The sequence below is a fragment of the Monopterus albus genome, unplaced genomic scaffold (assembly GCF_001952655.1).
Source record: "Monopterus albus unplaced genomic scaffold, M_albus_1.0 scaffold343.1, whole genome shotgun sequence".
In the NCBI taxonomy this organism is placed as follows: Eukaryota; Metazoa; Chordata; class Actinopteri; order Synbranchiformes; family Synbranchidae; genus Monopterus; species Monopterus albus.
In genome coordinates, this window is record NW_018128223.1 from 54,745 (window position 1) to 67,613 (window position 12,869).

At 42.4% G+C, this 12,869-nt stretch overlaps 1 protein-coding gene across 1 annotated transcript in view; it reads left to right on the forward strand.

Moving 5' to 3' along the window:
• The window catches only part of cngb3.1 (cyclic nucleotide gated channel subunit beta 3, tandem duplicate 1), a 45,244-nt gene that overhangs the window by 10,452 nt on the left and 21,923 nt on the right, over positions 1 to 12,869 (forward strand). The window contains exons 3-8 of the mRNA XM_020625025.1: positions 2,029 to 2,186; positions 2,269 to 2,565; positions 2,651 to 2,859; positions 3,012 to 3,062; positions 7,446 to 7,532; positions 7,637 to 7,701. Coding sequence (XP_020480681.1) covers positions 2,029 to 2,186; positions 2,269 to 2,565; positions 2,651 to 2,859; positions 3,012 to 3,062; positions 7,446 to 7,532; positions 7,637 to 7,701 — 867 coding nt within the window. The remainder of the gene's footprint in view (positions 1 to 2,028; positions 2,187 to 2,268; positions 2,566 to 2,650; positions 2,860 to 3,011; positions 3,063 to 7,445; positions 7,533 to 7,636; positions 7,702 to 12,869) is intronic.

Below are 12,869 nucleotides of genomic sequence, written 5' to 3' on the forward strand. Positions count from 1 at the left end.
TCTGTTTCACTGCTGTGTTTCCACCTCAAATGCCATGCCATTGTACTTTGTGGTTTTTTTGCAGTATACACAATAATGACGCTTGTCCCACTTTCTTTTTTGACCCTTGTGGCAGGTTTTCACTGTAACCACTGTCCTACTCTCATCCTCATTGTTGCTGCTGTCATCAGGATTCCCATTATTGCTGTTTGTGTTGCAGGGGTCTTCTTCAGATGATGGGATATATTCACTTTCCAGGTCAGGAATGGATTCTGACAGAGAGTCATCTGTGGCACAGCCCTCCTGAAAGAACAAGCAGATTAGAATAGTAGTTATTCAAATAATGAGCCTATAAAGTTTTGCAGTTGGGCTGCATTACTGTAGCCCACAACAAAATAAAAAGCATAAATATATACATACCAATTCCTCCTGTGCCTTTTTTTTCTGTTCATCATTTGTAAAATTCAGAGTAAATTTGAAACATATTGACAATGTTACGGAAAAACCGTTACAAATAAAGCATACATCAGCTTTATTTTCCTACATAAAGTTGGCATATCTTCAAAGACAATTTGAATAGCTTTAAGTTGTGAGCCTTGATTTAAAGAAATAACTCAAAGCAAACATTAGCTTAATAGCTTCACAAATACTAACGCTGGAGAATGAGCCAGAGACTAAACCAGAATTTAGTTTCAAACCAAAACAACTAACTAGTTTTATAAATCTTACCTGGACAATTTGCAGAAGTTTTTTTCATCGTCTAATTCAGCTTTTATGATTCTCTTCTCGTCGTATCAGCACACCAATTGTGGCGCTACTGCAGTGTCCGCAGTGTTGAGGCATGCATTTAATGCAACATTAGTCGAAGGTGAGACTCAAGCACCAGATGTTAGATATTGTTTTGATTGCCACCCACTTCTAAGCTGCCCTGTCTCTGCCCTTTTAGAGACACAGCCAGTATTGCATAAATTCAGGTTAAGCAGTATTTGATCAGAGCATGATACTTTTATAGCACAAGCTGGCACACATTTTTCTGACTTTTCTCTGTATGTGGACATCTTCTGAAACTTAGACAGATCATTCTTTAGGATGAAAGGAGCGTATCCTTACACTTTCCTTGTGTGGACCACCCAAAAGGTCCACACAAGAAGAATTGTCCACACAAGAAAGGTGTTCCATCAGGGGTTTGTTCGCACAAGTATATAAAGACAAACCTATCCAGGTCTATTAATGAATATTACCTTCTCATGATCCCTGGGGTCATGCTTGTACTGTACATAATGAACTAGTAGTGTAATGTAACAAATGCACCAAACGAAGCCTGCTACCACATGCACGCGCGCGCACACACACACACACACACACACACACACTAATCCTATGGAGGAACAAGAGCAGAAAACCTGAAAACACAAAGATATCCGAGGAGCGTGTCCAGAGCTAAAGTCTAAACCAGCTGACTCTACATCTCTCTCAAACACAACACCACGACCACGGCTGCTGCCAGTGACAAAAACTAGCTGGTTTAACAAGTTTCATTATGGTTATGTGTTGACTCACAGTGGTTGGTTTAGAGAAAGCAAAACTTAAAAGCAGCTTCAAACTAAACAGGATTCAAACCAAACTGAAGTGGCAGTTGCCTGTGTGTCATTCTGTGCTATGTGAAACACTGTACATGTTTGTTTCTTTAAATAAAGCAGCAGTGCATTAAGTGGTACTTGTTGGACAAATGCTGTGAGATTCATTGGCATTGTAAGATCACATTTCCCCCATTTAATCTGCCATGGAGCTGATGCTGTCTCCAATTCTGTCCTCTAGTCATTCATCGTTATGTACCGTTTAGTCCTCAGTTCCAAGTTATTCAGGAACTACTCACAAACACTGCATTAATTATCAGGTCGTTCTTAATTCATTCCTCAATAACTACTCATGTTTGTGTGTAAATTGTAAAATATGACACTAAATATTATTTCCCAGCATTTTCTGCCATTAAGCACCTTTTATGGTTTTCCTACATTCACTCCAATTTTTTGCTTTTAATGCTTTCAGTAAAGATGCCTCTCGTCCTCCTCTGCCGGTCGTCTACTCCCAGTACACAGATGACATACTCAGAGGTTTGATCAAGAGGTTAAGAGAAAGGACAGAGATGCTCAAAGAGAAAGTCAGAGATCCCTATGCCACTTCTCCAGAAATCACACCACCTGTCAGTAAGTACATTCATACAATGCAAAGAACAGTCACGAAACGCAGAGGGCCACTTAACAAGGCTTCACTCTCTTTGCCTCTTAGCTCCTACTCTGAAGAAAGAGGACTACGTCAGAAAGAAAGAGGAGAGAACAGCTAAAGAAGAGCTGGATAAGAAGAAGGCAGAAGAGGCAGCTAAGATGGCAGAGGAGAAAAAGAAGAACGATGAGGAGAAACGGCTCAAGGCCAAGAAAAAAGAAGAGGAGGAGAGGCGAGAGGACGAGGCCAGGAAGAAAGCAAAGGTCTTCCCAGACATCATCTGCTCATGTTTTGATGTCCTCTTCCGTCCAATCGAGGACAAGATGGATACGATCTTGGGGAGCACCATAGATCCTTTTACAGGTAGACGAGGTCCATGTGACAGCTGAAATTAAAACAACACACAGGCAGATAAAAATACTAAACTGGTGTGGCTTTCTGTCTCCAGATCGTCACTACATCACCTGGTTGACTGTGGTAGCAGTGGCATACAACTACAACATCTGGTTTTGCTCTGCCCGGTTGGTGTTCCCTTTCCACAGTCGAACCACAAACCCCTACTGGATATTTTTTGATATTCTTTCTGACATAGTGAATGTTACTGACATCATGGTTTGGCAGCCAAGACTTCAGTTTGTCAAAGCTGGAGACATCATTGTAAGTCACAAAACATTCTGAAGCATTACTGTTGATGATCAGTGTATAATATGTATCTCTGACAGTTGGCTATTACTAGGTTTAAGTGTTCTGTGTACATCCAAAAAACACCTGAACTGTGTGTAATTAACAAAATCTGACATCCCTTGCAGAAAGACCGAGCTGTAACAAAGGTACATTATCGGAAATCTCAACGATTTAAGGTGAGAATAAAAATGTACATTCAGTGGTGGAAAGTAACTAAGTACATTCATTTGCTGTAAATGTACTCATTTACAAGCTTTTTTAATAACCATATGGCTGCTTTTATTTTGAAAATCTTCCCTACTTCAGAATTTCATCTAAGTTTTTATTTTAGAAACAAACTGCAGTGGGATTTCTGGCTGCTGAGAAAGCTGGAGATAAACTATATTGTTTGGTGGATGTCTGGCAGCTAAACTGTGTTGGTGGTGATCGATTCTGTGCAGATCTGCGGCATCTCAAATGTGCATTTTGAAAACATTTCCAGGTGTTAACAGGCCTACAGCAGTGAAATACCTGGGACTTCCCAACAATTCCAGCAAAATTCTTAGGCACAACTTCATCCACTGTCAAGATGCACAAACAAGTAAAAACAAACTGAAAAACATAAGGTCCAGCAACACCTGTAGTGTTAGGAGCAACTTTAATGTAAAGACCAACAAATTTTGGCAAAGGGCCTTCATCAAAAACAGAGATCTGCTCTATGCAGCAACAGCTGGGCAAGAGCCTGATGACAGAGATTTTGAGTCAGGCTCAAAGCTGTTAACATTTGTTGGACTGGTATTATGGCACTTTTTTACATTCTGACATTTTTTTCAGGTGACAAAGTGACCAATTAGACTGAGAATATGTGGTCAGTCTATTCAGGTGATGCCAATTTAGAATTTGTTCCAACATTTTCAGAGATGTGAGTGCTCATTATCTGACCAAGCTAGCTCTGTTAGCAGTCAACTACATCTCGTTCAGAGCACAGTAGTCTGTCAGCAAGGACACCGGTGTTCCAGGAGCATGATAGCTGTGTTCCACTGTCGAAACCTAACAAGTAGTATGCTTTATCATCACCCGGCATAACCTCATGGGTTGATACAGACCATCCTACTTTGCTTCTCCACTGTATTTTTCCGTGTCAGTCTCTGTTTAGAAGAGACACACTCACAGCTGAGCAGAGGGAGTGCACAGGACATGAAGGGTCACTCCACAGTGCAACAATCAGCCACTAACGGAGGCCGTGTGAGTAGCTGAATAAGCAGAATACAAACTTACAGAAATGTGACATCTTCACCACTTTGCCTGCGGTCGACTCACTGATGTCCCTGTTTCATCCCTAAACCAATGACTGAATGTCTGTCATGTTTATTGTTTTTCTTGAATAACTTTCAAACTAATAAAGATAATCAGCATCATTCCAGATGCCAGCAGTAGGTTTTCATGGCACTTATGGCATCATGGGTAAAAAGACTTACCCCTTGGCAAAGGTTCCACTCTGAGTGGTCTAGTTTTTATTAAGTGATATGTCTCATGCTTGCTGTAATGCAAATGTACATTTTTTATATTTGAGCAGCAATTTTATTATGGGATATTGTAAATAGGGCAAAGCCACTCTGGGGTGAGCAAGTCCATGACTGGACAGGAAGGGAGCACTCGACTTCAGGACTCTCCTTACGGTTTGTATGACATATAGGGTGTGGCTCGGTGTACTCACAAATATGTGGTTTCTTTTTAGGACAGAAAAGTGGTGGAGGCCCAGTAGGAGCAACCGGCAGACTTAGGTGAGCGAACCCAGAAAATGGCGTCTCAGGTAAGAAGGCAGGTAAGTAGAACCGGGCTTCCTCTGTGGAGAATGGGACAGACAAGAAGGTGAGAGGTCCACTCTGTTTCCAGGAGGACGACAGCAGGGTGAAGTAAGTAGTTAGGCAGGAAAAACAGTGGAAACAGAGAAGCACACAGGTGGATAAGTGTGGTTCTCCTTAAACAGGGAAGCAGACTTGTCTGCATGTGAGACAGCACATAAATCTGGATGAATATTCTCAGAGACCAGATAGGTTAGGGTGAGCATGAACTCCACACCAGAAGAGGGAAAGGCAGACTGGTGTTTTTGATAACCCAGTAAAAGCCATATTTATGTAGTATATGAAATTAAATTTCTAGGTGTCATAGTGGATGATAGATTCACCTGGAAATCTCATATCAAATATATTCAGCATAAAATAGCAAAAAACATATCGATATTGGCAAGGGTTAGACATATTTTGGACATAAAAGCACTACGTATTTTGTATTCTTTGTTGATTTTACCATACTTGGAGTATGGCGTTGAAAACTGGGGAAACACATACATAAGCTCACTTCAACCATTGTATATATTACAAAAAAGAGCGATAAGAATTGTGCATAAGCTGGGATACAGGGATCACACCAATGGAGCTTTCATACAGTCTAAATTGTTAAACTTTTTTGATTTAGTGGGACACAAGACTGCTGTGTTTATGTATAAAGCCAGGAATAATTTATTACCTGGTGGAATTCAAAAACTATTTAATGAAAGGGAAGGGGGATACAACCTAAGGGGTCTGTTAAATTATAAAATTATGCTATACGCACAACCAAAAAAAGATTCTGTGTGGATGTAGAATATGTATCCATGTAGTAATACTGCTTGCAAACCAATGATGATAAGATGATGTTAGGGGGTAGGACTAGATAAGTCTAACTTCTTCCTACTCCGTTCAAGCATGTACTAGGTATAAGCAAATTGAAAATATATTGTGGATATGTGTGGAATTACATGTGGTTACATATTGACTGTTGTTACATGTTTGAAAGAATAAATAAATAAATAAAAAATTTAAGGTGCCTGACAAAGAAGCTACTTTACAGAATCATTTTTCATATGACGGCCCACAACAAGTACTGTAGCTATAGTCTCAAAATCACACTGTTACAACAAAAACTGAACAGTGAAGTAACTGCTACATACTGCTGTTTAATTTTCATTGCACATTACATTTCTATTTTTCATGTCCCTTTCTGAACTAGTCAGTGTGAAGTCCCAGACTTCTTCTCGAGTCCAGATAGTGGAAAGAATTTCAGTCACACACCAATATCAAAGTGCACTATTACCTTTTATTGCAGATATATCTGGAGATCATACAGCAAGCAGCAGAGCAGATGATCTGAAGTGAAACTACCTTAGACTGTGTGTTTTATGCTAGTTTCCCCCTCCCCTACACATTGTCTCATCCTGCAGATGAAACCAATTGATACTAGCCAACATTCTCTCTCATAATACACATCTGTAGCTTGTACACCTCCTCGAAACCAAAGTTACATTCTTGTGATAAGAGAAGCACACACACAATGATTTAATAAGCATTCCGTGAGACTGTGAAGATTACATTATTAAAACTTATCCTTTTAAGTGCATTTAATGAAAAATAGTGGAGTGTTGCAGACAACTTGATATTCCACTGTGTAATCAGTTTCTTTCCCTTGGTAACTCCCTTGGAGCAGAAGTGCATTTAATAATGAGTGAACACGCTACAGCCATATGAAGGTTATACTTTTATCTTATAATGCAGTGTCTTATTAAAGTAACAATTTCCAAACTATGTTAATGCTTTAGCTATATAGCAACCTAAATGCTTCAATATTTCACATCAGTAACCAACAGAGAGAGATTACACTGTAAAATGCACAGTGCAATAATAAATACAGGACCAGACATGTTTTCATTCAGAGAGGTCTGAGCTGGTCACAGAATTAGTGTCAATGTGGAGTGAGCGGCAGGTCAGTGACATAGATGTCCTTATATGAACTTTGGCAGATGGGTAATGTCAAGGATCACTGCACAATCTCATATGATATCACCCACAGATTGATCATATCGTTTCTGTTTCCTGTTTACAGAATCAGCACTTTTAAAGGTTTTAATGATCTACAAACAGCTGGCAACTTTGCTGGTTTGGTGCTTCTAGATTTGAGTACTGTCATTTCTGAACAACCTCTCCAGAGCAGGTCTTTTGCCTCAGTGTTTTGCTCCTGAAGGGCCACTATGCATGTCTGGGTTTTAGTTAAGCTTGTATCACCAGGTTGTTCTCTGAGCGCTTCCTTAGCCACAGCCTTGTATTTCAGTGCTGTCAATTATCGCTTCACTCCTCATTTTAGTTTTTCTTTGAATGTCTTTGTCTCCTTGAAGTTCTTGTTTAAGTTTCAGTATGTAGCCATGGATGGTGGATAGGTGGCTGTCAGCTTGGTCATGTTGCTCAAACATTTAATCATTGTAACAAATTCATTTCTGGCAAGTGATGTTTGTTTTATTTTGGTTAAAATGACATTGAACTTATACAACAGTAAATTGTTGTGTTTACAATAATGTAATGTCAAATAATACTTATGAATTTAAATACAACAGTTTGTACTTTTAACTGGTACTTTGACTTAATATTACTATTTCTTCAACCACTGTGTGTCCCATTGCTATAAATCTTTTGAATTTACCACTGACTATAACCTCACAGGTTCAGTAGGTTGTTGTGAAACCTAACCACCTTTATTTCTGTTTGCAGACCGATATAATCAGCATCCTCCCCTTTGACCTTCTCTGCCTGCACTTTCAATTTTCCTCCATGTACCGACTCAACCGCTTCATCAGGGTAGGCAGGCGAATGATCAATTTTTAGTAATAATGTAAATGAAGAAAAATTATTTCTGTATAATTAAATTTTACTTTCCCGTGTTTTTTTCTTGTGTGTTCTAGATTGAGTCCTTCTTTGAATTCAGCAACCGACTTGAGAGTATCATGGCTAAGGCTTACATCTGGAGGTAAATGATCATGGAGCAGTAACAGGAACAAATGAATGCTGGATTTTTAGTTCACTGTGTTATGGTTGAGTCCCCTCACCATGGAGGTGAGGGAGAACTGAGATAGGACTCAAGTTTGCAGACCCAGGTGCTAGTGGAAAAATGGAAGTTTAATGGAAGAAACAATAGCACTTTACAACTCGGGGAGCCCAAAGTGCTGCACAAAATAAGGATAACTATACACTAAAAACAATACTAAAACCAACAGAGCACTACTAAACCATAACCCAATAATCATAAAATATAAAACATGTGCACAATGCCGTTCAACGGCAAATAAAACAAATTAAAGCTCAAAAGCTTGTTTAAAAAGATACGTTTTTAATCTGGATTTAAAAACCATTAGCTCGGTCATAGATCGAATCTCTAGCGGTAGTGAGTTCCACAGTCAAGGGCCATAAACGGCAAATGCACGGTCCCCCCAATTTATGGATCGGGACCGTGGGACCACTAGGGATACGTTTTCCGAGGCGCGCAAGGCTCTGCACGGGACATAAACAGATAAAAGATCTGCCAAGTAAGGTGGGGCAAGGCCGTGTAAAGCATTAAAACACAAATAAGAGGCTTAAACACGATCCTAAAATGTACAGGCAGCTAGTGTAAAGTGCGGAGAACCGGAGTAATGTGGGCAAGCCTGGGAGTGTTGGACAGAAGCCGAGTTGCTGCATTTTGGACCAGCTGAAGTTTTCTAAGCAGCAACTGAGGTATACCAAAGTACAGGGCATTGCAGTAATCTAAACGTGAAGTGATAAAAGCATGAATCGCCTTTTCTAAGTTTACCCGAGATAAAAAAGGCTTAACCTTAGTTAAGAGTCTGAGATAAAAGAAACCGGTCTTAACAATGGATCTGATCTGCTTATCAAACTTAAAACCCATATCAAATATCACTCCCAGGCTTTTTACCATGTCAGTATGTGCAGGGGCAGGAGCAGCGGCACATAAGCTGGATACACCTGTGGCTTGGTCGGGGCTGATAAGTATAAATTCCGTCTTATTCTCGTTTGTGGAGAAAATTCTGAGCAAGCCAGTTCTTAATATCCCGAATACAGTCATACAATGGAGTAAATGCTTTTGGGTCAGATAATACCAGTGGCATATAGATTTGAATGTCATCCGCGTAGAAATGAAAATGAACATTATGCCTGGATATAATTGACGCCAATGGTGAGATATATAAGGAAAAAAGTAGCGGTGCCAAAGTCGATCCTTGTGGAATGCCAGAAGTAAGCTGGACTGTATCAGAAGAAGACTCATCAATAGTGACAGAAAAAGTTCTATCTCTTAAGAAAGAGCCAAACCACTTTAAAACTGTGCCCCCACAAAGTAAGAGAGTCAATGTATACACACAACCAGGGTTGGCAGTGATGGCTGAGAAGACCAGGATGAGCAGGTGAGTAGACAGGAGAATGGCGGATGTTGAGATGGCAGGAGAGACACAGGAGAACAGAAGATCGGGCAGGTGTAGCGCTCACTGCTAGCACCCATGGCTAGTGCTACCGAAGCATATCAACACACAGTAAACTGTCAGCGCTGAAGACTTACTTCACTTGTGGCGAAAACTCACACTGCCAGTGTCCAAAGAATAATCAACAGCACAGGGACTGTCAGCGTCAAAAATAACTTGGCATAAGAAGTCCATTTACTGTAATTAGTTAATGCTCTGGCGATGGTGGGGCGTCTGCCAGGCGTGTAAATGAGGAAGGAAACTGATTAGTCGCATGCACCTCAGCTGTGCGCATCACCCAACGAGTCGCTGATTACCCAATATGACACAGCTGAGGCACTGATCCCACAGGTCGAGAGAGAGAAAGGAGGAAGAGAGGCAGGCCGTGCCGAGCGGACCTGACAGTACCCCCCCAAGGGTGGGATCCCAGGCAGCCAAAACAAAAACCCACAGAAAAAGGGGCAGGGCAGGAGGAGGGGGACCAGAAGGCGGGCCACAGGCAGAAACAAAAGACAACCCCTGCAGTAACAATGACAAAGACAAAAGGTCCCCAAAACAGTGAACATAGTCTATAAACAACTAAAGTCCCAAAAAAGGCAAAGGCAGTCCAAAAGAAAAAAAGCAGGGACACCCAAAAGGACAACTTAGTTGTCAGGCTAGGGGGTGAAGAAGGACAGTTCGGGAGGACAACTGCAGTGCCAGGCTTGAGAGCATAGCGGTCGTTCAGGAGGATGACCTCGGCACCAGGCTTGAGAGCGTAGCGGCCGTTCGGGAGGACGACCTCGACGCCAGGCTTGAGAGCATAGCGGCAGTTCGTAGCGTAGTGACCTTGGGAATGGACAAGGCATCGGAGGAGCAGCCGACCAAGGTGCCGGACAGATGGGGTGCCGGACAGGAGGACCGATGGTGTGCTGAGCTGCAGGGATGATGCGGCTCTGGTGGAGGGAACACAGGCAGGGGCCAAGATGACAGCGACCCCCTTCGGAGCAGGAAGCATGGCGTTGTCATTCGCGAACCCCTCTGGTGCTGCGAGCAGGGTGGTGAACCCCTCTGGAGCGGGAAGCAGGGCAGCGAACCCCTCTGGAGTTGGAAGCAGGAGAGCGGCGTCATCATTGACTCGCTCTGGAGCTGGAAGCAGGAGAGTGGCATCATCACCGACCCCCTCAGTGGTGGCTTGGACCACTTGGGCTGGTGCTGCAGTGGTGGCTTGGACTGCTGAGGCTGGAGCTGCAGTGGTGGCTTGGACTGCTGTGGAGCTGGCTGGTGTCGGTTGGTCCTCCTGCTGCAGAGGAAATGGCAGAGGAGTCAGAAGATGGTGGATGTCTGGGAGAAGTCAACAGAAAACATTGATGTCCAGGCAAGGTGGCTGAGGAGATGAGGGTAAACACACAGGGGAGCATTAACTTCAGGTTTTCTTTTAGGTGAAGTTCAAGGAGCACACAAGAGGCAAGTAAACTTAAATTAACAGGACTTCAAAACAGTTACACAAGGGCAGCTGGAGGTGCAAGATGGCAGGCTGTGAGGTGTCTGCAGAAATCTTTTCTGCCCTCCTTTTGACCCGTGAGGTGTACATGTTCTCCATGGAGGGCAAGCTGCCACCGATGGTTTTTTCTTCAGCCCTGACTGTTTCCTGGAGTTGGTTGCTGAGCCAAACCAAGTCAATTCAAATTTTATTTGTATAGCGCCAAATCACAACAAATGTAATCTCAGGACACTTTACAAAGTAAGGTCTGGACCTTACTATTATCACTATTATTATAAAGGAAAACCCCCTTGAGCAAGCACTTGGCGACAGTGGGGAGGAAAAAACCTTTAACGGAAGAAACCTTCAGCTCTTGGTGGGTGGCCTTCTGCCTCAAACGGTTGGGGTGAGTGGATAGAGGAGAGAAAAGAAAAGCAACAAGGCCCAACAAACAATCAAACACTGGTCAGGTTGATGTGGCCAGTGACTGCTCATCAGAGATGTAGAGCTCCAGAGCCAGGACTACCTGGAGAAAGGTACAGGGAGAGAGAGAGGACACACTATGGGAGAGAGGAGACACAAAGTTAGTGATGTGTAATGGTGGCATATAGATGCATAGAGAGAGAGGAGAGGGGAGGAGAGGGGAGGAGAGGAGAGAAACTCAGAGCATCATGGGGCCCCCCAGCAGCCTAGGCCTATAGCAGCATAAATAAGGGAAGGCTTAGGGTCACCTGATCCAGCCCTAACTATAAGAATTACCAAAAAGGACAGTCTTAAGTCTAATCTTAAAGGTAGAGAGGGTGTCCACCTCCCAAACTGAGACTGGGAGTTGGTTCCATAGGAGAGGAGCTTGATAGTTAAATGCTCAGCCTCCCATTCTACTTCTGTGGACTCTAGGAACTCTGGACTCTGTACCTGTGATTCCAGCTCTGATCCCGGATTGCCTTGTGACCAGTAATTACTGCCTAACCCTTCTGATTCTGATTGTATTCTGTGCATTGACATATGGACTTCCCTTGCTGACCATTCTTCTTGTGGATACCTTGGATGTGTGTGCTGGCGCTGGCTCTGACCCTGGACTGGATTATTGACCAGAGAGTGATACATGCTGAATCAGACTCCTGCATTGTGTACCATTTGTTTTGTGACCAGTGCTCTTATTAAATAGAGTGTTCTGCTTTTACTTGTCTGGCCTTATACAGTAATTGAGTTCACCCTCGACATTATCAGCAGCTTTACACGCTGCCCCTGAGAGGCAGGTTGATGTGGCCGGTGACTGTTCACCAGAAACCTAGAGCTCCAGCTCCATCAGCTCCATTCAGTCCAAATAGTCTTAGCAATATCAGCCTCTTTATTTGCCTCAAGACACAATACAGAGTCTCTTGTCAAGTGCAACCCATGCAATAAAATAAAGTATCATGCTCTGATTAAATACTGCTTAAGCTGAATTCATGCAATACTGCCTGTGTCTCTAAAAGGGCACAGACAGGGCAGCTTAGAAGTGGGTGGCAATTAAAACAATATCTAACATCTGGTGCTTGAGTCTCACCTTCAACTAATGTTGCATTAAATGCATGCCTCAACACTTCGGACACTGCAGTAGCACCACAATTGGTGTGCTGAGAGATACGACAAGAAGAGAATCGTAAAAGCTGAATTAGACGATGAAAAAAACTTCTGCAAATTGTCCAGGTAAGATTTATAAAACTAGTTGTTGGGGTGAGGTGTTGCAGAAGGGTGAGGGCGAGATAGTAATCTTTAGACAGCCATTAAAACATGCAAATGCAGAAGATTATTTGCCATGCAACATTTGCTATGGGTTCTTCATAAAAGATGAACTATGGAAACATGAGAAACGGTGTCGCAGAACAATGTTCGAGTCAGAAGTTAAATCCCAGAAAAAAGAAGATTCAAACTGCTGTCTCTGCTCTCCTTCCATACAAAGGACAGCCATCAGAAAGATGCTCAAACATTGTTAAGAGAATGGTAATTGACAAGGTGTCCCTTGAATTAAGACATGACCCTCTCATATGTGTATTTGGAGATAGACTGCTGGAGAAACACGGGAATGATCGATCAAAAGATGGTCATGTCAGTCAAAAGATGAGAGTTGGGTAGATTTTTACTTGCTGCCAAGTCCCTTGACCGCGAAGTTGAGATGCTGCAAGATGTTTTGGTGCCACCTAAATTTTCTTTAGCTGTGCAAGCAGCAAAACAAGCCTC